Source organism: Microcaecilia unicolor, chromosome 5, assembly GCF_901765095.1.
Source record: "Microcaecilia unicolor chromosome 5, aMicUni1.1, whole genome shotgun sequence".
NCBI lineage: Eukaryota > Metazoa > Chordata > Amphibia > Gymnophiona > Siphonopidae > Microcaecilia > Microcaecilia unicolor.
The window spans coordinates 105,392,036-105,415,775 of record NC_044035.1 but is presented as its reverse complement, the minus strand read 5'-3'; the positions used below and the strand labels follow the sequence as shown (position 1 = coordinate 105,415,775).

The 23,740-nt window shown below is 49.2% G+C and overlaps 1 protein-coding gene across 1 annotated transcript in view; it reads left to right on the top strand.

The window, feature by feature from the left end:
- Positions 1–23,740, top strand: part of LOC115471270 (putative hexokinase HKDC1) — a 220,313-nt gene that overhangs the window by 85,258 nt on the left and 111,315 nt on the right. The window contains exons 7-8 of the mRNA XM_030204972.1: positions 13,511–13,694; positions 14,255–14,410. Coding sequence (XP_030060832.1) covers positions 13,511–13,694; positions 14,255–14,410 — 340 coding nt within the window. The remainder of the gene's footprint in view (positions 1–13,510; positions 13,695–14,254; positions 14,411–23,740) is intronic.

The following is a 23,740-nucleotide window of genomic DNA, read 5'->3' as shown; positions in this document are numbered from 1 at the left end:
TAATTTGATAGTCTAGAGGTTATTTACCACAGGTAATAAATTACCTGTGTCCCAGGTTCCCCAAACAGAACTATCTGCAAGCAAAATACTCTGTACTCGGTCTAGGGGAGGGAACCTTGGATTGGAACCTAGCCAATTACTTCAGAGAGAGAGAGAAACGCAACTGAAAGCAGGCTGGACTATATATTAGCTTTTATTATAGATAAGAAAATATAGATAAGATACAAATATAGAAACTCTGGCAAAGCTTTAGCTGACTACAAAAATACTGGCTGATAACTTACAAACTATATTGTCACATTACACACTCTGTTCCTTACTGGTTACCAGGTAAAATTACACAACTGATTGGTAATGCTCCAGCTATGTTATGAGGTAGTACGGTTATTAGCAGCTTATCTCCGGATCACGGTATGACTATACCCAGTCTTTTGCTCAGGTAATTACCACTCACTAAACCCAGACTAAAAGGAAATAAATCACCGTGTCTCTCACCAGGCTGACCTCCGGGCAGTCTCTTGGGAGTTGGCACAGGATACTTCACAGACTCAAGCTGAGTTCCAGCAAGTCTTAGTCAGAGCTAGGACCGGTACTCTGCAGCAGACAGGGAGGGCACAGGTCACTCCTTGCAGGTGGCTGAACCACATGGTACTTTTCTCCAGATACACAGTTCAAGATGGTGGACCTAATCAGGTCTCTCTGGTCTTCTTTCCAGCTTCCACCTTCTTCCAAGGATTGCGACTAACTAACTTCTCCTTGTTCCCGCTTTTCCAGTACCTCTCGGTCAGGTGACTGCAGGAACCCAATCTGTATCTTCTTCAGCTCACTGCATGGCAAGAAGGGTCCGTTGTTCTTGACCTTCAAGTTGTTACATTGTGGTATGCATTTTCTGTTTCTCACCCGGCCTGCTGGAGCCGTCTCACTCCCTTACAGATTCTCAGGGAGATAAAGGGGGGGGGGGTTGCCCACAGCATGTCCTTGGTGGTACATGACTGCTAGTGATCTTCCAGAAAGCTGAATTAGCTAAATCACTGATGTGCAGGTCATAGGTTGCAGACTCCATCTTGATGGCATAGGATTATGCAGGCCAAGACCAGCAAGGTGAGACACACAGGGAAATACCCCTACAAGTCCGGTGGAATAGGGAATTAGTGGTGACCATTCAAGCAGAACAATTGAAGGCATGCTTTTTGGACATTCCACGAGTCTCAGAGAGTGTGGCGTTGCGAGAGACAGCATGTTTATCTCTCCAAATAGGGCATGGCGGACAAGTAAGGGGACAGATAGCAAGTGTTTGAAATGTGGTTACTCCCCGGCAGACCTGGGGCACATGTTCTGGAAGTGTCCAAGAGTTCTTGATTTCTGGAGGCAGATTTGTAATCATATGTCCAGTCTGTGGGGGATTACTTGGCATCAGAGCAGGGCCGTGCTGACCCGGTAAGCGAGGTAAGCATGGCAGGGGGGCGCTTCCCTCTGGGGGGCGCCGCCGCACCATGCTCACCTCGCTCGCCCTCCCGCAACATTCCTTTTCTTTTTAAATTTACCTCCGTGCTGGCGGTTCCGGCAGCGCAGCGTCAGGGAAGGAGGCGGCGCTCCCAACGTCTCTAGCCTTCCCTTCGCTGTGTTCCGCCTTCTTCTGACGTCAAGGATGACGTCAGAAGAAGGCGGAACACAGCGAAGGGAAGGCTAGACGTCGGGAGTGCCGCCTCCTTCCCTGACGCTGCGCTGCCAGAACCGCCACGGAGGTAAATTAAAAAAAAAAAAAAGAAAAGGGATGTTGGGGGGAGTGAAGAGGGTGGGCAGTTGAACAATAGGAGCGGGAGGGCAGGGGAGAAACAATAGCATGGATGCGAAGGGGGGGGAGAAGAGGGCGGGCCAGGCTGGGACATGGGAGAGAGAGGAGCATGGATGCGAGGGGGGGTCATGGAAGGGAGAGAGGGGACTTGCTGGAAAAGGATGAATGGAGGGGGCAGGGGACAGAGGAGCATGGATGGGCATGGATTGGGAGGGCAGGGCTCAGGGAGAGAGGGGAATTGCTGGAAAGGGATGAATGGAGGGGGCAGGGGACAGAGGAGCATGGATGGGCATGGATTGGGAGGGCAGGGCTCAGGGAGAGAGGGGTATTGCTGGAAAAGGATGAATGGAGGGGGCAGGGGACAGAGGAGCATGGATGGGCATGGATTGGGAGGCAGGGCTCAGGGAGAGAGGGGAATTGCTGGAAAAGGATGAATGGAGGGGGCAGGGGACAGAGGAGCATGGATTGTGAGGGCAGGGCTCAGGGAGAGAGGGGGATTGCTGGAAAAGGATGAATGGAGGGGGCATGGGACAGAGGAGCATGGATTGGGAAGGCAGGGCTCAGGGAGAGAGGGGAATTGCTGGATAGGGATGAATGGAGGGGGCAGGGGACAGAGGAGCATGGATGGGCATGGATTGGGAGGGCAGGGCTCAGGGAGAGAGGGGAATTGCTGGAAAAGGATGAATGGAGGGGGCAGGGGACAGAGGAGCATGGATGGGAGGGCAGGGCTCAGGGAGAGAGGAGAAATTGCTGGACATAGAGGGGAGGGAAGAGAGATGAAGGAGATGAAATGAGGGAAAAGGAAGAGAGGAGAAAAACTGCACATGGATGAAGAAAATAGGCAGAAGCTGAGGACCAGAAATGAAGAAGAAAGGAGGAAAGGAAAGAAATAAATGGAAAGGAAGCCCTGGAAACGGAGTTAAGAGGACAGATAGCAGCAGAATCAGATACTGGGCCAGCATGATCAGAAAAAGAAAGTCACCAGACAACAAAGGTAGAAAAAAAATCATTTTATTTTCATTTTGGTTTATTCTATAAAGTATGCCTAGTTGCGAGGACAGGTGCTCTGCATATTCTATAATCTGCACGGGAATTTTGGTTTATTCTATAAAGTATGCCTAGTCATTTTTAGTGTTTGGAATATGTCCACTTTGAGAATTTACATCTGCTATCTTATTTTGCAATGTATAGCAATTTCTTTCTAAGAATATTGCTGACAATTCCTGTCAGTGTGGCAAGTGGTGAGCGATCATTTTCACGGGGGGGGGGGGGGGGGGGGGGGGGCGCCGCCGCTGCCGCCGCCACCAACTGATAGTCTGCAGGGGGGGCGCCAACTGATAGGCTGCAGGGGGGTGCCAGAGACCCTAGGCACGGCCCTGCATCAGAGACCGTTGTTGTTGTTTGATAAGTTTTACCTATCTCAGATCTCTCCAAAAGGGTTAAACCCATTTCTTAAAAGACAGTCCTGATAGGGAAAAAGGTCATCCTACACTTGTGGATAGCAACGGACTACCCACTGCTTGTGCAATGGCACACCAGGATGATTTTTCTTTGTTCCTTGGAGCGCAGAGCGGTGGGTGATTTGGCCTCACCTAGAGGTACGGCTTTTTGTCAGACATGGGCCCCGTTTTGGGACTCTTTAACAGCAGTGGCACGGAGCAGAATACTTAATTCTTGAAACATGATACGGCATGGCATTATAGTAGACGTAGAAGGGGTATGGGGTGGGGGGAAGGGAGGGGGTATTAAAGTAGTCATGCAATCTGCTTGTTTTGCTTGGTTTTACTGGATGTAATTTGCATCAATTGTTATTAAGCTTTTGTGGTTGAAGGGAAGGGAAGGAGGGAGGGCGATTCTGGTGGAGAGGTAAGGGATGGGGGAGGGGTTTTTCAGGGGGATGCAGAAGAAAAATTTTGTAGATGGTGTTGGTTATTTTGGCCAAATGTTAATTTTTAACATCAATAAAAAAGATTGAAACATAAAAATGTCACAAACAAAGATCAACTGAAAAGACATTTTTATAGGGATCTATAACAATGATATCAAGACTCGATGCAGTCCTGCGTTTTGGCATGTAGTGCGCCTGCCTCAGGAGTCTCAGCTTCAGCTGGACTTGTAAACCCCTTGTACTGTTTAAACACAGATATAAACACAATACCATCAAACAACCCTCCCCCTCCCCCCACACTCTGTTGGACTGTGAGGGCAAAATGAAAGTAACTGCTAACAGTAGCACAGCTGATAAACAACCTGAACAATTTGTTTTGGCAACAGCAGAAAACACGAAAAAGCAATCACAGTGCTAAATGTGTAGGCATCAATCGTGCAGTGCAGCATACATTTTCTGGGTTATTAAAAAAACACATACACTCAAATTATTTATTTATTTATTTATTTATTGTATTTGTATCCCGAATTCTCCAAGGACAAGCAGGCTGCTTGTTCTCACATGTGGGTTGACGTCCATGGCGGCCCAGGAATCAGATATTTTGCAAGCAAAATAACAAAAAAAACTTTTGTTAGAGAGTTCTGGCCTGCGAATCGCACGCACCATGCATGCGCGGACGACTTCCCGCCCACCGCACGAGCGTGTACCTCAGTTCTTTTTTCTCCACGGTTAGGTGCAGCAGTGTTTACTCTGCACTCCGTTCGGCCCAGGAAGAGAACTACTCTTTACGACTGATTTTCGCTTTTATTTTCCTTTTATTTTCTTTTTTTACAGGAAAAAATTAAAAAAAAAAAAAAGTAGTTTTCCCGTAGTTTCTTATTTTTTGTCCACCTTTAAAGTTTCCTTTCTTTTTCGACGCAGTCGGGTTTTTCCCTTTTTTGTGCTTTCTCTTTTTGGCACAATCGCGTCATTTGATTTCACCGAAGCAGTTTTATTCTTCCATGTCATCGAAGACACCCAGTGGCTTCAAACGTTGTTGTCTGTGTCTTCGTATAAGAAGCAGACCCAAGCATTTCGAGAAGCCCAATGAGAGAAGCTTTTTGGGGCTCAGTCCGGTCCTTCGACATTGACATCGACATCAGTACCGAGGTCGGCGACATCGACAGGAGTATCAACGTCGAGGAGAGAGGTAATGGCTGCAGAACGACCAACTCGCGCTGGGAGCAGTGAGGCATCGAATGGGTCTCCATCTGCCTCAAGGCCTCCTGTTATGCAGGCCCCCTGGGACTGACTGTCGTGGGACCCGGCCCCAAGGAGACGTGAGGATTCCATTTCCTCCTCATCGGTACCAAGGAGTCTCGGTGAGGGACGTTGAGCGAAGGCTAAGAAGCACCGTCATCGTTCTCCTTTGACGCACGATACTGGGAGCTCCGGGGCGTCGAGAGAGTCGGCACCTGAGAAGCGTCAGTGCCAAGAGGACCGCTCCCCCTCGGAACAGGAGGTGCCGATGCGTTGGTCTCTTGGCAGTCCGGTACCTGCTCCCGAGCCTCCATGGATTCTGACACCGCCTATTCCACCAGCCCCGCAGCCTTCTCCGATGATGGCTCTCAACGAGCGTATCCAGGCCTTGTTTCCAGAACTTCTGGAAGGCTTACTGCGACAATCAGCTTCGGTGTCGGGGGTGCTTGCGCCTTCTATGCCATCTGCTGCAGTGGTGCCTGGTCGGCTGCCACCCAGGTCGGTTCCCCTTCGATGTCGGTGGAGGGAGCTTCGCCGCAGTCAGATTGGGGTTCAGCTTCTCGACATCGACACAGAGGACATCGTTCCTCGGCGTCGAGGCAGGTCCAGTGTCGAAGTACCTTGACACAGGTTGTATCCAACACTGAGCAGGAGCGCTCGTGGGATTCAGAGGAAGATCCTAGGTACTTCTCTTCTGATGAGTCCTTTGGGATTCCCTCTGACCCTTCCCCTCCGCTGGAAAGAAGACTATCTCCAGTGGCATAGCAAGGGCGGGGCGGTGGGGGCGGTCTGCCCGGGTGTCGGCGGGTGGGGGGTGCTCCGTCGAGAGCCGACAGCTCTCGTCTCCTGCCGCTACCCTGCTTTTTTTTTTTAATCCATTGCAGCGACGCAGGCAGCACTTCCCGTCTGCCCTGTGAAGGAGAAAATTGCGTCGCTGGTGTCGGGCCTTCCCTCGTTTTGTCCCGCCCTCTTCTGAGGTAACTTCCTATTTCCTCGAGGGCGAGACACAACGAGGGAAGGCCCGACGCCAGCGACGCGATTTTCTCCTTCACAGGGCAGACGGGAAGCGCTGCCTGCGTCGGTGCAATGGATTAAAAAAAAAAAAAGCAGGGTAGCGGCAGGAGACGAGAGCTGTCGGCTCTCAACGGAGGGGGCACAGGACGGGACCGGCTCGGGGAAGGGGGAAGCTCAGAGGGGAGAAGGGGATTGGGGAGGGTGGGAGAGCCTAGAGGGGTGCTCAGGGGAGAAGGGGATTGGGGAGGGTGGGTGAGCCTAGAGGGGTGCTCAAGGGAGAAGGGGATTGGGGAGGGTGGGTGAGCTTAGAGGGGTGCTCAGGGGAGAAGGGGATTGGGGAGGGTGAGTGAGCCTAGAGGGGTGCTCAGGGGAGAATGGGATTGGGGAGGGTGGGAGAGCCTAGAGGGGTGCTCAGGGGAGAAGGGGATTGGGGAGGGTGAGTGAGCCTAGAGGGGTGCTCAGGGGAGAAGGGGATTGGGGAGGGTGGGGGAGCTTAGATGGGTCACTGGGTGCTCAGAGGGGAGAAGGGGATTCGGGAGGGTGGGGGAGCTTAGAGGGGTGCTCAGGGGAGAAGGGGATTGGGGAGAGTGGCGGAGCTTAGAGGGGAGAAGGGGACTGGGGAGGGGAGTGCTCAGAGGGGAGAAGGGGTCTGAAGCTGTAACTGGGGTCTGACAAGGGGGCAGGAGGGAAAATGGATCCATGCCTGGGGCAGGTGGGAGAATGGGTCTGGGGCTGAAAAAGGGGGATGCAAGGCATGTGGTGGATGAAGGGGGCTGAAAAGAGTGGGCAGAGAGAGAGGGGACAGACCCTGGATGGAAGTGGGGAGTGTGAGGGAGGGCAGACCCTGGATGGATGGGAGAGGGAGGGCAGACGGATTGAAGGGGCAGAGAGAAAGGGCAGATGGTGGGTGGAAGGGGCAGAGAGAAAGAGGGCAGCCTGGGACAAATGGTGGATGGAAGGGGCAGAGATAGAGGGCAGATGTGGATGGGAGGAAGATGGCAGACTGGGGCAGACAGTGGATGGAAGGGGCAGAGAGAGAGGGCAGACAGTGAATGGAAGGGGCAGAGAGAGAGGGCAGACAGTGGATGGAAGGGACATTAGAGAGGGCAAACACTGGATGGCAGAGAGCGAAGACAGATGCTGGATGGAAGGAAGACAGTGAAAAGAAGATGAGGAAAGCAGAAACCAGAGACAACAAACTGTAAATAAAATATATTTTTTTATTTTTTTGCTTTAGGATATAGTATTGTAGCTGTGTTAATAAATGTTTATAAATAGAACATGTAAATAAGGTAATCTTTTTATTGGACTAATTTTAATACATTTCGACTTAACTTTCAGAAAAGAAAACCCCCTTCCTCAGGTCAGGATAGGATACTGTAACAGTACTATACTGTATTGACCTGAGGAAGGAGATTTTGGCCTCTGGAAGCCAAATGTATTAGTCCAATAAAATGGTATTATTTTATTTTCTGTATTTGTTTTATTTCTATTTGTTAATTTGTAAAGTGGTGATGGGAATTTGTTAGTTTTTTCAAATTTACATCTGCTGTCTTTATATTTTGCACAGTACTAGGGGACATTTTCTGTTTCTGTGGTGTTGCATTGTATGCAGAGTCTGGCATTGGGGGTTCAGTTTAATTTTTGGCTAAATAGAAAGTTTATGATTACTTATTCTATAGTGGATTAGGATGTATCTGTGTTTGTGAAAAAGACATGGCTTTCGGTTGGCATTGACTGTGCAGGATTGATGATCTGTACTAATCTGTCTGTTTTCGTTTTACAATAGGTGAATTGATGTTCTAGTGCTCACTGTAGTGTTTAAGATGCTTTCCTTTTCCTTGTGTGACTCGTACAAATTACTGTTTATGGTATGGTAGAATTGCTCTATAGGTCCTGAGTGTTTTGTATTCTCGATATGCCTAGTACTGGATTTGGGGGGGGGGGGGGTTAAAAAAATGACCGGCCCCGGGTGTCAACTACCCTAGCTACGCCACTGCCTATCTCCACCCGAGAGTCTGTCTTTTTCCTCTTTTGTCCGGGAAATGGCTACAGCTATTCCCTTCCCTGTGGAGGTTGAGGATGAGCCCAGGACTGAGATGCTCGAGGTCCTGGATTATTCTTCTCCATAAGGTACTGAAGGAAGTCCTTATGCGAAACTGGTCCGCCCCTCTGTCTGGCCCTGTGAATCCCAAGAAAGCTGAGTCCCAATACCGGATCCACAGTGAACCTGGATTGATGAGGTTCCAATTACCCCACAATTCCATGGGGTAATTCCAAGAGAGCTAGGAGTTCTAGATACTATGCTTCGGCACCCCCAGGCAGAGAAGCTAGGACTCTTGACTCTTTTGGGAGGAAGACATATCAGGCTGCTATGCTTGCTGCCAAGATCCAGTCATACCAGCTCTTCACGAGCGTACACTTGTGGGACTCAATACATCAACTGTCCAGCTTGGTTGACACACTCCCTACGGAGCTGGCCAAGCCTTTTCGCCAGGTGGTCAGGCAGCAGAAGGCATGTCGCAAGTTCATGGCCAGGGGTACTTTTGACATTTTTGACATGACATCCAGAATCGCTGCTCAAGGTATAGTGATGCACAGACTCTCATGGCTGCGTGTTTCTGTTCAGCAGTGGATGGCGGATATTCCTTGCCGGGGGGAACAATCTTTTTGGAGAAAAAGTAGAGGATCTAGTTGATCAAATCAAGAAGCATAATGATGCTATGGATTCTCTCTCTCACCGAGCATTTTCTGCTACTGCCTCCTCATCTAGGAGGTTTTGGGGGGGGGGGGGGGGAGAGGAGTGCTCCCTATTCCTATCCTAGGAGTAGGTACACTCCTGCTTCTCGGCAGCCTGCCCAGGCATAACCCCAGCGTGCTCGTTCTCGTCAACAGCATGCGACTAAGGCCCACTCTGCTCCCCAGAAAAAGCATGGGACGGGCTTTTGACTGGCTCCAGTTCAGCATAGCCTCAGTAGGAGTGTCTGTACCGAACGACTTACCGGTAGGGGGGAGGTTGATGTTTTTTCACCAAAGGTGGCCTCTCATAACCTCCGACCGGTGGGTTCTTCAAATAGTCCGGTTAGGATACACCCTCAATCTGGAATCCAAACCTCCAAATTGCCCACCAGGAGCTCATTCTTACAACTCCCAGCACAGGCAGGTACTTGCAGAGGAACTCTCCTCCCTTCTCAAGGCCAGTGCGGTCGAACCTGTTCCACCAGGGGAAGAAGGGCTGGGATTCTATTCCAGGTACTTCCTTGTGCAAAAGAAAACAGGGGGGATGCGTCCCATCCTAGACCTAAGAGGCCTGAATGAATATCTGGTTCGAGAAAAGTTCAGGATGGTTTCCCTAGGCACCCTTCTTCCAATGATTCAAGAGAATGATTGGCTATGCTCTCTGGACTTAAAGGATGTTTACACCCACATCTCAATACTTCCACCTCACGGGAGGTATCTTCGATTTCGGCTAGGAACACAGCACTTTCAGTACTGTGTACTGCCCTTTGGTCTGGCGTCTGTGCCCAGGGTGTTCACAAAGTGCCTGGCTGTAGTTGCAACGTCGCTACGCAGACTGGGAGTGCATGTGTTCCCTTATCTCGACGATTGGCTGGTGAAGAGCACCTCAGAGGCAGGCGCTCTACAGTCTATGTGAATGACTATTCAGGTGTTAGAACTACTGGGGTTCGTGATCAATTACTGCAAGTCCCATCTCACCCCAGTTCAAAAATTGGAATTCATTGGAGCACTGTTGAATACAAAGACAACTCGAGCTTATCTACCCAAGACGACGGCAGACAACCTCCTGTCCCTAGTGTCCTTGGTTCGAGCGTCTCAACAGATCACAGCTCGGCAGATGTTGAGACTTCTGGGGCACATGGCCTCCACAGTTCACGTGACTCCCATGGCACGCTTACACATGAGATCAGCTCAATGGACCCTAGCTTCCCAGTGGTATCAAGCTGCGGGGAGTTTAGAGGATGTGATCCAACTGTCCACCGACTTTCGGAATTCCCTGCAGTGGTGGATGATTCGATCCAATTTGACCTTGAGACATCCATTCCAAATTCCTCATCCACAAAAAGTGCTGATGACGGATGCATCCCTCCTGGGGTGGGGAGTTCATGTAGATGGACTTCACACTCAAGCAGCTTGGTCCTTTCAGGAAAAATGTCTTCAGATCAAACTCCTGGAATTGCGAGCGATCTGGAACGCTCTAAAGGCTTTCAGAGATCAGCTGTCCAACCAAATCATATTGATTCAGACAGACAATCAGTTTGACATGTATTACACCAACAAGCAGGGGGGCACCGGATCTCGCCCTCTGTGTCAGGAAGCCGTCCAGATGTGGCTTTGGGCACGCTGTCATGGCATGTTTCTCCAAGCCACTTATCTGGCAGGCGTAAACAACAGTCTGGCCGACAGGCTGAGCAGGATAATGCAACCTCACGAGTGATCACTGAACATGGGCGTAGTCCGCAAGATCTTTTGAGCGTGGGGCACCCCATCGGTGGATCTTTTTGCCACTCAGATCAATCACAAGGACCCTCAGTTCTGTTCCAGACTCCAGGCCCACGACAGACTAGCATCAGACGCCTTTCTCCTACATTGGAGGACAGGTCTTCTGTATGCATATCCTCCCATACCTCTAGTAGGGAAGACTTTGCTGAAACTCAAGCAAGACTGCGGAACCATGATTCTGATAGCTCCCTTCTGGCCAAGTCAGATTTGGTTTCCTCTTCTTCTGGAGTTGTCCTCCGAGAAACTGTGGAGATTGGAATGTTTTCCAACCCTCATCACCCAGAACGAGAGGTCGCTTCTACATCCCAACCGCCAGTCTCTGGCTCTCACGGCCTGGATGTTGAGAGCTTAGAATTTGCTTCCTTGGGTCTTTCAGAGGGTGTCTCCCGAATCTTGCATGCTTCCAGAAAAGATTCCACACAGAGGTGTTACACTTTTAAATGGAGGAGATTTGCCATCTGGTGTGACAGCAAGGCCCTAGATCCTCTATCTTGTCCTACACAGACCCTGCTGGAATACCTTCTACACTTATCAGAGTCTGGCCTCAAAACCAACTCAGTAAGGGTTCATCTTAGTGTGATTAGTGCCTATCATCACCGTGTAGAGGTTAAGCCTATCTCTGGACAGCCTTTAGTTGTTCGCTTCATGAGAGGTTTGCTTTTGTCAAAGCCCCCGGTCAAACCTCCACCAGTGTCATGGGATCTCAACGTCGTTCTCACCCAGTAGATGAAAGCTCCTTTTGAGCCACTGAATTCCTTCCATCTGAAGTACTTGACCTGGAAGGTCATTTTCTTGGTGGCTGTTACTTCAGCTCATAGAGTTAGTGAGCTTCAGGCTTTGGTAGTGCATGCACCTTATATCAAGTTTCATCACAACAGAGTAGTCCTCCACACGCACCCTAAATTCCTGCCAAAGGTGGTGTCGAAGTTCCATCTGAACCAGTCAACTGTCTTGCCAACTTTCTTTCCCTGTCATCATACCCACCCTGGCAAAAGCAGTTTGCACACCTTGGACTGCAAGAGAGCATTGGCCTTTTACGTGGACCGGACAAAGCCCTTTAGACAGTCCGCCCAGTTGTTTGTCTCCTTTGATCCCAAAAGGAGGGGAGTCGCCATTGGAAAACGCAGAATCTCCAATTGGCTAGCAGATTGCACATTCTTCACTTGCCCAAGTTGGGCTGACTCTGGAGGGCCATGTCACGGCTCATAATGTTAGAGCCATGGCTGCGTCAGTGGTCCTCCATTGAAGAGATTTGCAAGGCTGCAACGTGGTCATCAGTCCACACATTCACATCTCTCTACTGCCTTCAGTAGGATACCCAATGCGACAGTCGGTTTGGGCAGGTGGTGCTGCAGAATTTATTCGGGGTTTAGAATCCAACTCCACCCCCCTAGACCCATTTTGATTTTGTTCCAGGCTGCACTCTCAGTTAGTTGATTTTGGTTTGAGGTCAATCTATGTTATGTCCTCGCCGTTGCGAGGCCCAATTGACCAATGTTTATTGTTTTGAGTGAGCCTGGCTGCTAGGGATACCCCACATGTGAGAACAAGCAGCCTGCTTGTCCTCGGAGAAAGCGAACATACTTACCTGTAGCAGGTATTCTCTGAGGACAGTAGGCTGATTGTTCTCACAAACCTGCCTTCCTCCCCTTTAGAGTTGTTGTTAGTTTATTTGTTTGCTTATTGATTTAACTGAGGTACACGATCGCGCGGTGGGCGGGAAGTTGTCCGCGCATGCGTGGTGCACGCGATTCGCGCACCAGAACTCTCTAGCAAAAGGGTTTTTTTTATTTTGCTTGCAAAATATCCGATTCCTGGGCGGCCGTGGAGGTTGGCCCACATGTGAGAACAATCAGCCTGCTGTCCTCGGAGAATACCTGCTACAGGTAAGTATCTTCGCTTTATCCCACCTTCTGGTAGGTTCAATGTGGCTTACATGGAATAAAGGGGGCAGTTACAAGTTATCAAGCAGGTTAACAATTCAATAGATTAGTGCGAGTCTGTGGAGTTGTCTTGCGCAGATTATAGAGCTAGGTTGCGTTCATAGGGGATTCTGTGGTGATTATTTGACTATTGGTAGAAAGTTACAAAAAATGACTCGAATTGGATCACAACATAGTCTAATAGGGTTGAATCATTGATCTGGCAGGGTTCAGTACAGGTGAGAGGAAGGCACATAGTACGTAGGGTAGTGCTTAAAGTATGTGCTTAAATGGAAACCTCCCAAGCCTCTGCTCACTGCAGATAATAGTAAACACATACATATTTTGCACATTCTTTGGTAGCAGGGTATTTATTAAGGTGCAGTAAAAGTCAAGGACTTACTGCACCTTAATTTCCCATGAAGGTGACGAACCTGTGATAGCTCAGTACCACCTGTTAGTCACTCCTGCGGTACATGAATAACACAGTTTGCATTAAGCCACAGCTGATGCTCCAGGGTACTTCTTAAAGGGGCTGGTACAAATTCAGCAGCTGCCTCCATTCCTCCTCCCCCCCACCAATGTTCCCCCTACACATCCGATGTGCCCCCCAATACATGCCCCTCACAGACTGGGAGAAGGACCTTTCTTTTCTCCGAGTAAATGCTATTTACCATCCTCCTCTGTTGTCTATTACTCAACCAGTTCCAAATCTAGTACATCACTTTTGGCCCTAACTTCAGTCTGCTGAGTTTATTCATGAGCCTCTTTGAGGCACCATGTTAATGGTTTTGTTGAAATCCAAGTAGACTACATTTAACACATATACTTGATCCAACCCTCTGGTCACCCAGTCAGAGAAATCAAGAAAAAACTGAAAGGATATATTCGGTTCATATTTTGACATTTTCAGCTTACCCTAACTATGTTGTTGTGCAGTTGGTTTATTCAAAAAGAATGAAAGATTAATGAGGTACAACACCTGACTATTGCACTCTTCAGAAAGCACTCTTCTTTATCTAAAGGTGATGGTGCATAATCTAGCCTGGAACAGTTGTTCTTTTGTTAAGGTAACTCTTTGTACGGGATTTGTGCTTCATTGTCTTTATTTTTGTATCACCTGCAATACAGGTACTGGTTCAAATGCCTGTTACATGGAAGAAATGAGTAACGTTGATCTGGTAGAAGGCGATGAGGGGAGAATGTGCATTAACACTGAATGGGGAGCTTTCGGAGATGATGGGTTATTGGAGGATATTAGGACTGAATTCGATAAAGAAATAGACTCAGGATCCATCAACCCTGGAGTGCAGTTGTAAGTCTTTGCTTTGACAATTGAATAAATCTCTGGTATGTAAAATTCCATTTTGCAGGATTAAAAAATGTGTTAATTTTGCTGAAGATGTACCTCTATCAAGTGCCATCGTTGATATGAAGTTTGGCAATTATGCTGTGTGCCATTTCTGTTTGGGTTTCTTCTTTGCTTTTTAGCTCACTCATGACCTGTATTGTAATTTGTAAAACACAGAATTTTGTTATTGGCACTGAATGGTTCCACATTGTGATCAGCTACTGGTGTTAGTGTGTTACAGTCATTCTTAGTCACCTCTCGTTGCTTTTTCTATATAACTAGGTCTATGATCTATGAGCATATAGATCTATAGATCTATGATCTATATATCTATGAGCATGTATGCAGTCTTGGCCAATTGTCTAATTTTGTTGTAATGATGAGTCAAGTTCATTTTTAAAAAGGTACAAAACTGAAGGAGATCAAGGCTTTAGGATTTGTGTATTTCAATGCAGATTTTGTATAGTGAAATGTGCTGTTACATTATGGGATTTGTTAATTTACCAGTTGTTCTTAAATTACAGGTTTGAGAAGATGATTGGTGGACTGTATTTAGGAGAACTCGTGAGGGTCATTCTATTAGAAATGACAAAGAGGGGCCTTTTATTTAATGGGAAGGTATCCACGGCACTACTTACCAAACAGAAGATTGAGACAGAACATGTGGCTGCCATGGAAAAGTAAGATGCCAACCACACATCAAGCACCTAGGGTTAGATTCTATATATAACACCCAAAAACATTAGTGCTGGAAAAAGCAATATTCTGTAAGATGCACTTAAAGGGGCCCTTTTACTAAGCCACTGTAGGGCTAATGTGCGGGTAGCATACTCTAAATCGACACTACCGCCGGGATAGCATGGGCGCACTGTGTTTTGAAGTTAGTGTGCACTAGGGGCATAGCTATGGGTGGGCCTGGGTGGGCACAGGCCCACACATTCTTAGCTCAGGCCCACCCAGTGGCGGCACCCCACATCAACATCTCTCCTCCTCCTCGGCATCCCGGCATCTGCTCGCCCGTCACTGAACCCCATCCCTCCCTGGTGTACCTTGCAGGCGTCCCCGGCATCTGCAGTGATTCAGTTATTGCTGCCTACGCCGGCCCTGCATGCTTCAATGGGCCGGGGCCTACCAGACAGGAAATGATGAAAGCGAAGGTGGGACCCGGCCGATGGAAGCATGTGGGGCCAACGCAGGCAGCAATAATTGAATCACTGCAAGGTATACCAGGGAGGGATGAAGCTCAGCGACAGGCAGGCAGATGCTTGGATGCCGCAGAGGAGGAGAGATGTTGATGTAGGGTAGGTGAAAAAATCTAAATTTTTAAAAATATCTCTGGGGGAGGGGGCTGCGGAGTTCCATGCCGTGGAAGGGCCCATCCAAAATACTGGGTCTGGCTACGCCACTGGTGTGCGCTGTTTCCCACGGTAGAAAATAATTTTCTATTTTCTAACGCGGGGGGGGGGGGGGGGGGGGAGTTTCCTGGCAGTAATCGGAAGCACGGCCACATTCCTTGGCGTAGGTAGCAGATTAATCCAGGAACTGGGTTGTGTCCCTCTACCAGCAGGTGGAGATAGAAATTTCAAAGATGAAGATAGTGATACCAGACGGTCAGCTCCTCCTCCTTCACTTCAGTATATCTCTATCTCTAGCAGGTGGTAGACGGTGCCTCTGCAGCTCCTGGATTCGTTTCTTGGGCCTGCTCCTGGGCCTTTAGGCCATTTGAACTTAGGGGGTGTTTGGGCTTTGTGCCAACTTTAGAGGCATGCCTGGTGGCCTGGGTCCCTGCCTTACCCTGTGGTCCCTTTCCTCCCAGAGTTTGGACTGTAGCCTTCCTCACTAAAAAAAAAAAAGCCTCTCTAGTCCACAACAGACCTCTGTTTGCTGCTGTTATCAATTTGGGACACAGGCTCTGCAGCTGCAACAGGGCAGCAGGTTGCTAAGAGGAGCCTTGGGGGCAGCGTCTCTGGAGTTGCTGTGTGTATGTGTAGCCTGCTGTCGGCGGAAAATGTGGCTGTGTGTCTCCGGTGAGTGCATTTTTTTCTGCCATTGAGGGACGTGCGGTATTTGTCAGCAGAGGCCACCATAGGAGGCTCGTGTTCTGAGCAAGCGTTGGTGGCAGCGGGGACATGTGTTGCCGGGTGCACAGAGGCACAGGCAGGCACCAGGGATTTCTTTCTCTCAAAACGGGATTCCCGCTCTGAGCCATGGGCGGGCCTGGACGGGCCCAGGCCCAGCCACTTTTGCTCAAGGCCTGCCCTAACTAGCCCCAACCCAACATCCCTCGCTGCCTTTTCTCCCGTGGCTCCGTGTCCGGCCATCTGGGAGTGTTGCCTGCCTCAAATTCTGCTCCTCCCCGCCGCTGCCTCGGTCCCTGCAGCATTCTTTTTTTGGCCCGTCACTGGCAGTGCTGCGATTCACACAGGCAGCTCCGCTCCCCTCTTCCACGTCCATCTGGCCCTACGTAAACAGGAAGTGCATCAGAGAGGGCCAGATGGATACAGCAAAGGGGAGCTGAGCTGCCTGTGTGAACTGCAGTGCTTCCGGTGATGGGCCAAAAAAGAATGCTGCAGGGACCGAGGCAGCGGCGGGGAGGAGCAGAATTTGAGGCAGGCAACGCTCCCAGACAGCCAGACCCGGAGCCGCTGGAGAAAAGGCAGCACGGTTGTTGGATTGGGGCAGGATGAACTGGAGAAAGGCAGAAGTGCTGGACTTGGGGGGGTGGGGATAGTGTTGCCGGACTTGTGGGAGGAAGGGGATTGGAGGGAAGGGAGAGAGCTGCTGGATGTGGGAGGAAGAGGAAAAGGGGACTGAATGGAAGGGAGAGAGTTGCTGGAGGTGGGAGGAAATGGAGGAGGGGATCTGGATGGAATCTTCTGGCCAGGGGAGGGAGAGGAGGAAGGGGCTGGAGAGAAGGGAGAGAGCTGCTGGGCAAGGGAGAAAGAGAAAGAAGGGACTGGAGGGAAGGGAGAGAGCTGCTGGACATGGGAGGAAGAGGAGGAGGGGACTGGATGGAAGGGAGAGATCTGGTGGACTTCAGAGGAAGAGGGGGCTGGAGGGAAGGAAGACAGCTGCTGGACTGGGAAAAATAGGAGGAGGAGACTGGATGGAAGGGAGAGAACTGCTGGAGGAAGAGGATGAGGGGATCTGGATGGAAGGGAGAGAGCTGCTGGAGGAAGAGGATGAGGGGATCTGGATGGAAGGGAGAGAGCTGCTGGACTTCAGAGGAAGAGGGGGCTGGAGGGAAGCAAGACAGCTGCTGCACTGGGAGAAATAGGAGGAGGAGACTGGATGGAAGGGAGAGAACTGCTGGAGGAAGAGGATGAGGGGATCTGGAAGGAAGGGAAAGAGCTGCTGGACATGGGAGGAAGAGGGGGAGGAGAACTGGAGGGAAGGGAGAGAACTGCTGGTACAGCACAAGGAGGAAGGGAAATAGAGATACTAGTCCAAGGAGATGAAGGAAAAGGGAACAAATACTAAACCTACAGTGTGAGGAAAGAAGGGAGGGCAAGGTGGGTAGGCAGGCAGGGAATCAAGCAACCAAACCAGATGCTGGAAAGGGGAGGGAGTGAGAGGGCGAGAAGCTGGATGGGGTGGGGTCAGAGAGGGTAGAGATATATTGGCACTGGGGATGAAGGGAGGGGAGAAGCTGGACAGAGAAATATAGGGACACAGAGAAAGGGAGATACTAAACATGAAGATAGAGGTACAGAGATGGAAGAAGATGGATACAAGGAGAGAGAGAGTGGAACTATCAAATGGACATGAGACCTTGGTGAGTGAGTTAAGAGAAGGATGTAGAAACCAGAGCCTAGGACCAACATGACTTGAAAACTAAAATGAGCAGACAACAAAAGGTAGAAAAAAGAATTTTATTTTTGTATTTTGTGACTAGAATGCATCAGATTTCAAAAATGTACATCCTGTCAGTGGTGTGCTGGTAAATGTTTAACAACAGGCTCTCTCCCCAGTCCACCTCTGCGCCCCTCGTCCACCTGTGCTCCCCCCCCCCCCCCAAATTGCAGAGCTGGCTATAGCCGGGGAGAGAGCCTGGGGGGGGGGGGGGGCAATGCATTACTCCAGGAAAAAAAATTAAATTATCCCAGGTTCCAATCTAATTCATGTTTAATGTGGGATAAAATGCCATAAATAAGTAAACACAGTGAAACTTCGGTTTTCGTTGACTTCGGATTTCGTCGTTTTCGGTTTTCGTCGAATTTATTAGCGAAAAATTTGTCTCTTTTTTCATTGGTTGCTTTGGATTTCGTCAGTGTGCCCACGCTGCCAATTTTGCGTTCTCCTACGGCGTTCTTCTGGGGCGTTCTCCTGGGCCGTTCTTCTTGGGCGTTGTTTCTCGTTATGTGATCACTGCCAGCTCTCAGACAACAGATAGCAAATAAGAATTTCGTCGTTTGTCCCACACTGCGTTGTTTCTCATTGTTTGATCACTGCCTGCTCTCAGACAACAGATAGCAAATAAGAATTTTGTCGTTTGTCCCACACTGTGTTGTTTCTCGTTGTGTGATCACTGCCTGCTCTCATTTTGCCCACACTGTTGCTTTTGGTTCAGTGCCTCTTCATAAATGACTGTGGCTTGATGATAGAAATTTCGTCATCATGGGACCAAAAAAAGTTTCTAGAGCCAGCAGCCCTTCAAAGAAGAAGGACAGGAACACGATCGAGTTGAAGAAGGAAATCATTGAAAAATACGAGAGCGGCATTAAGATTGCTGAAATTGGCCGCATGTACGGGAAGTCACCATCCAAGATAAGTTCAATTGTGGCAATAAAGGAGGCAAAAGTAGCAAAAGGCGTGAATGTGCTAACGAAACAGAGATCGCAAACAATTGAAGATGTGGAACAGTTATTATTAATTTCGATCAATCAAAAACAGTTAGATGGCGATTCTGTTTCTGAGGCCATCATATGTGAAAAGGCCAGACTGTTGTATACTGATCTCATTAAGAACATGCCAGGGACAAGTGCTAGTTTACTAAATGATTTTAAGGCCAGCAGAGGCTGGTTTGAAAAATTCAAGAGGCGCACTGGCATACACAGTGTTACTAGGCACGGCGAAGGTGCGAGTTCGGACAAGTCTGGTGCCGACAAATTTGTGTCCGAATTCAAAGACTAAGTAGAGGCTGGAGGATTCATCCCCCAACAAGTCTTCAACTGTGATGAAACTGGCCTGTTTTGGAAGAAAATGCCAAAGAGAACGTTCATTACACAGGAGGAAAATGCACTGCCAGGACATAAGCCTATAAAAGATAGGCTAACTCTTTTGTTGTGTGGTAATGCTAGTGGTGATTGTAAAGTGAAGCCCTTACTGGTGTACCATTCAGAAACTCCAAGAGTATTTAGCAGAAACAATGTGGTCAAAAGTAAATTGTGTGTGATGTGGAGGGCAAACAAGAAAGCATGGGTCACAAGGCCAATTTTCATTGAGTGGATTAATGAAGTGTTTAGCCCGAGTGTGAAAAAATACCTTCAGGATTATCATTTGCCCCTTAAGTGCCTCCTGTTAATGGACAATAGTCCTGCACATCCTCCAGGTTTGGAAGATGCATTGTTGGAGCAGTTCAGTTTTATCACTGTGAAGTTCTTGCCCCCTAATATCACACCACTCATCCAGCCCATGGACCAGAATGTCATTTCCAATTTCAAGAAACTGTACACGAAAGCATTGTTTCAAAGGTGCTTTGAGGTGACATCAGATACAGAGTTGTCCTTAAGAGAGTTCTGGAAAAACCATTTCAACATTCTCAACTGCATTAGCCTCATAGATAAGACTTGGCAGGGGGTGACATCAAGGACGATGAACTGTGGCTAGAAGAAATTATGGCCTGGATTTGTGCATGAGAGAGATTTAGAAGGGTTAGAGCCTTTACCTGATAACCCTACACATGTTGTGCAGTCAATTGTTTATTTGGGGAACTCCATGGGTTTGGAGGTGAGTGGTGAGGATGTGGAAGAGTTGGTGGATGACCACAGTGAAGAACTCACCACTGAAGAGCTGCAAGACCTTCAACTAGAAGTGCAACAGACGGCAGATGAAGTTGCTTCGGATAAGGAGGAAGAGACAGGGGAAAATGTACCTTCTTCAGAGATTAAGGACATCTTCTCCATGTGGAGTAAAGTACAGGTGTTTGTGAAGAAAAATCACCCATACAAAGCTGTTGCAGGCCGTGTCTGCAACTTGTTTAATGATAATGTCTTGCCCCATTTTAGGCAAATCTTAAAGAGGCGGCAGAAACAAACCTCTTTGGACAGCTTTCTTGTGCGACATGGGTCCACTGACTCTGAAGCTGGTCCTAGTGCCAAAAGACCAAGAAGGGAAGTGACCCCCCCCCCCCCCCCCAGATAGTGCCTTGATACCTACTGTACTTATGGAGGGGGATCCCCCTTCCAAACAATAATATCTGCAACTCTCTCTCCCTCTTCCAAACACCAAGAAGAGTCTTCAGAAAGGTAAATGCCATGTTAAATGTTCATTTATTCTATGCATTTGTCTTTTTTATTCATGTAAAAGAAAAAATTTCTTATTGCCTCAGTTTTCGTTGGTTTTGGTTTTCGCCGATTATTTTCGGACGGATTATCGATGAAAACCGAGGTTTCACTGTAAATATAAACTTTTAATGTTGAGCATCTGATTCTCAAAGTGGACATATTCCAAACACTATGATGAAAATAAAATGATTTTTTCTACCTTTGTTGTCTGGTGACTTTGTTTTTCTGATCATGCTGGCCCAGTATCTGATTCTGCTGCTATATGTCCTCTTAACTCCGTTTCCAGGGCTTCCTTTCCATTTATTTCTTTACTTTCCGCCTTTCTTCTTCATTTCTTGCCCTACATCCATAAGTAAAAGCTGGGTCCTCTGAAGACTTGACTGTCCAGTGGATCCAGCTTCTGCCTATTTTCTTCATCCATGTGCAGTTTTTCCTCCCCTCATCTCATCTCCTTCCTCACTTTTCCCTCCCCTCCATCCATGTTCAGCATTTCTTCTCTCTCCCTTCCCTCTCCTCCATCCATGTTCAGCAACCCTCCTCTCCCCTGCCCTCCCCTACATCCACCCATGTCCAGCAACCCTCCTCTCCCCTGCCCTGCCCTCCCCTCCATCCACCCATGTCCAGCAACCCTCCTCTCCCCCTGCCCTCCCCTCCATCCACCCATGTCCAGCAACTCACCAACTCACCTCTCTCCTCCCCTCCCCTCCATCCACCCATGTCCAGCAACTATCCCCTCCCCTGCACCCCTCCAGCCACCCATATCCAGCGATTCTCTTCTCTCCCCTGCCCCCCTCCAGCCACCTATACCCAGCGATTCTCTTCTCTCCCCTGCCCCCCCTCCAGCTATCCATACCCAGCGATTCTCCTCTCTCCCCTGATTACCTCCGTCAAAGCGGCCGCATTATTGAAAGCCCTGCCCGTCTCTAGCCTTCCATTTAAGTTCGTTCCCTCAGAGTCCCACCCTTGCGGAAAGGGGAAATGACGTCAGAAGGTGGAACTCTGAGGGAACAAACTCACGAAGGGAAGGCTAGAGACGGGCAGGGCTTTCAATGACGTGGCCATTTCAACGGAGGTAATCAGGGGAGATAGGAGAATCGCTGGGTGGCACAGGCAAATGAGGGCGGTGCAGGCAAACGAAGGCAGTGGTGGGAGGTGAGGTAAACGGGGTAAGCATGGCTTGTGGCGCCCTCCTGCCATGCTTACCTCGTTTACCAGAACCAGCTTGCCATGCTGAACAACCAGCTCGCAAGATCTTTAAAAAATTAACAACCGGCTCTTGCGAGCCGGTGCGAGCCGGCTCCAGCACAGCACTGATCCTGCTAGATATGGCTGGGGCCCAAGGCAGAAATTTGGGAGGGGACACAAAAGCTTACTAACAGACTGCACCTTCTTCAGCTTCCAGCTGGCCTGGGGTTCTCTCTGGCTAGGGGGCCAAACACAGTTGCCCTAGTTGTACCTCCCCTAACACTGTCTCTTGCATGTGATTTTGCACAGTATAGGAGAAAAAGCATCTCTTTGTATTTCTCTGTGCTGTGCTAAATGCAAGGTCTGGCCTCTTGAGATTTTGATATAATTTGTTTATGATTTGTGGTCACTTATTCTGTATTTGTGTTCTGTGTGTGTGACCAAAGTATTCTGTGAGCATCAATTTTCTATGTAGTATTCTATAGTAGTTTGGCTTCTTCAGTTTTCTTGATAGATGTATTGATATTTTAGGGCCCCACTGTAATATTTAGGCCATATTTAAGGGAAGCCTATGTGTATTGGTGAACCGTGGCTCAGTGGAGGATGAAGAGTGCACCCTCTTATATTTCCCCTAGCTCTCAATGTGGCCTGCAGCCACAGAGGCCAGCACTGCTACTCCTATTGAAGTGGAGTAGATGTGCGGTAGGAGTAGGGGCGTGGGAAGGGCATATCAGGTGGCAGGTGTTTCTCTAGTGCCCATCCACCCAACCTGTTGGCCCACCCAAAAATTGCCTTCTGGCTACGCCACTGCTCTGAGGTGTCTGGTGAACGCGCCATTTTCTTTTGGTGGCTGTTGGCTGCGTTGGTGGCTTTGCCTCTGCTATGGGGACCCCTTCAGGCTTTGTACTGACCTCTCCTGATTCAGGGGATTGTTTTGTGCCCAGATTTCTTCCTCCATTTTCTCCATGTCCACTGGTTGAAGTGGCTTTTGTCCCCTCAGCATTTGTCTGTAGTCTGCCCCTTTTCAGGGTTTCTTCAGGTACAGTAATGACTTTGCTACCCTCTGCAGTAGCTCCAGTGTTCCAGGAGAGGCAGCTGGGATCCGTGTTGGAGGTGGGGTCATTGGGACTCCTCTCTGGTTCCCTATCGATAACTTCCGGCTCGGGGGAGTTCTTACGCCCATCTCGGGCGGATGGATTCTAGACCACAAGGTTTTCCAGAAGCAATCTGATGGTCCTTCTGCGGTGTGCCTTGTTTTTTGGGATGCACGTCAGCCAGCCAGTCTGGGGGTTTCTCTGGGGCTGGGGGCTTCTGACCTTCCCCCCAAGTTCATTCTGCTGCTCCATATGCCTATATGTTGCAGAAGTCCGGTAGGGGAACTGACAGTTCCTTTTTAGTTCAGCCTTTGGAGATTTCTGGCTTGTTCCCTGTCTCAGTCTCCACTGATGGCCCCTGCCCCAAAGAGGGGATGTTTACTCACCAGCTCAGCAGTAGGTTCCATTGCTCTCCTGTCTTCCTCAGTTCAGAGGGAGTCTTTTCAGGGCAGTCCCTTTCTGCACATAGGCAGCAAGAATCTCCTGAGCTGGAAAGCCATGTTTGCCTAAGTGAGTGCATTGATGGCAACAATCTCCAATAGGCCTCACTGTCTGTGGTGAGTTTAGATTTTCTTATAGTTCCTGCGTTGGCTAAAGGCTGTTCTTGGTGTGGGAAACACTGAACAGCATCAGAGCAGGGCTTCTTATGTGTAGGACCTATTTCGTATTTTTATTTACAGGCTTTTCGGTCCTCTCAGTTTTCTTCTCTGAGGGCAGTTGTTTAAACACCCTGAAAGTTTCCTTCACTTCCTTTGTGGAACTTTTTGTATTGGTAGTATAGGTATTGTCTATGGGTACACCACGCTGAGTGTGCCTGATCCCCTCAGAAATTGGAAGCTCAGCAGGGGTTGGGCCTGGTTTCTACTTGGATGGGAGACTACCTGCGAATACCAGGTGCTGTAGGTTTTCTTTTTTTTTTTTCTGCACCTTTAGAAGGGAGTTTCTAGCAGGGTTGCCAGGTGGAAAATTTTTTTCCAGCCCGATGGAGCCCAAAAAACAGCCCAAAACCCGCCCAAACACAAACCCCGCCCCTGACACCCCCACCCCCGCGTCATCACCCCCGCCCCCGCCGTCATCAACCCCGCCCCCGCCGTCACCGGCCCCGCCTCCCCGTCATCGGCCCCGCCTCCCACGTCATCGGCCCCGCCTCCACGTCATCGGCCCCGCCTCCCTGTCATCGGCCCCGCCTCCCACGTCATCGGCCCCGCCTCCCACGTCACTAACC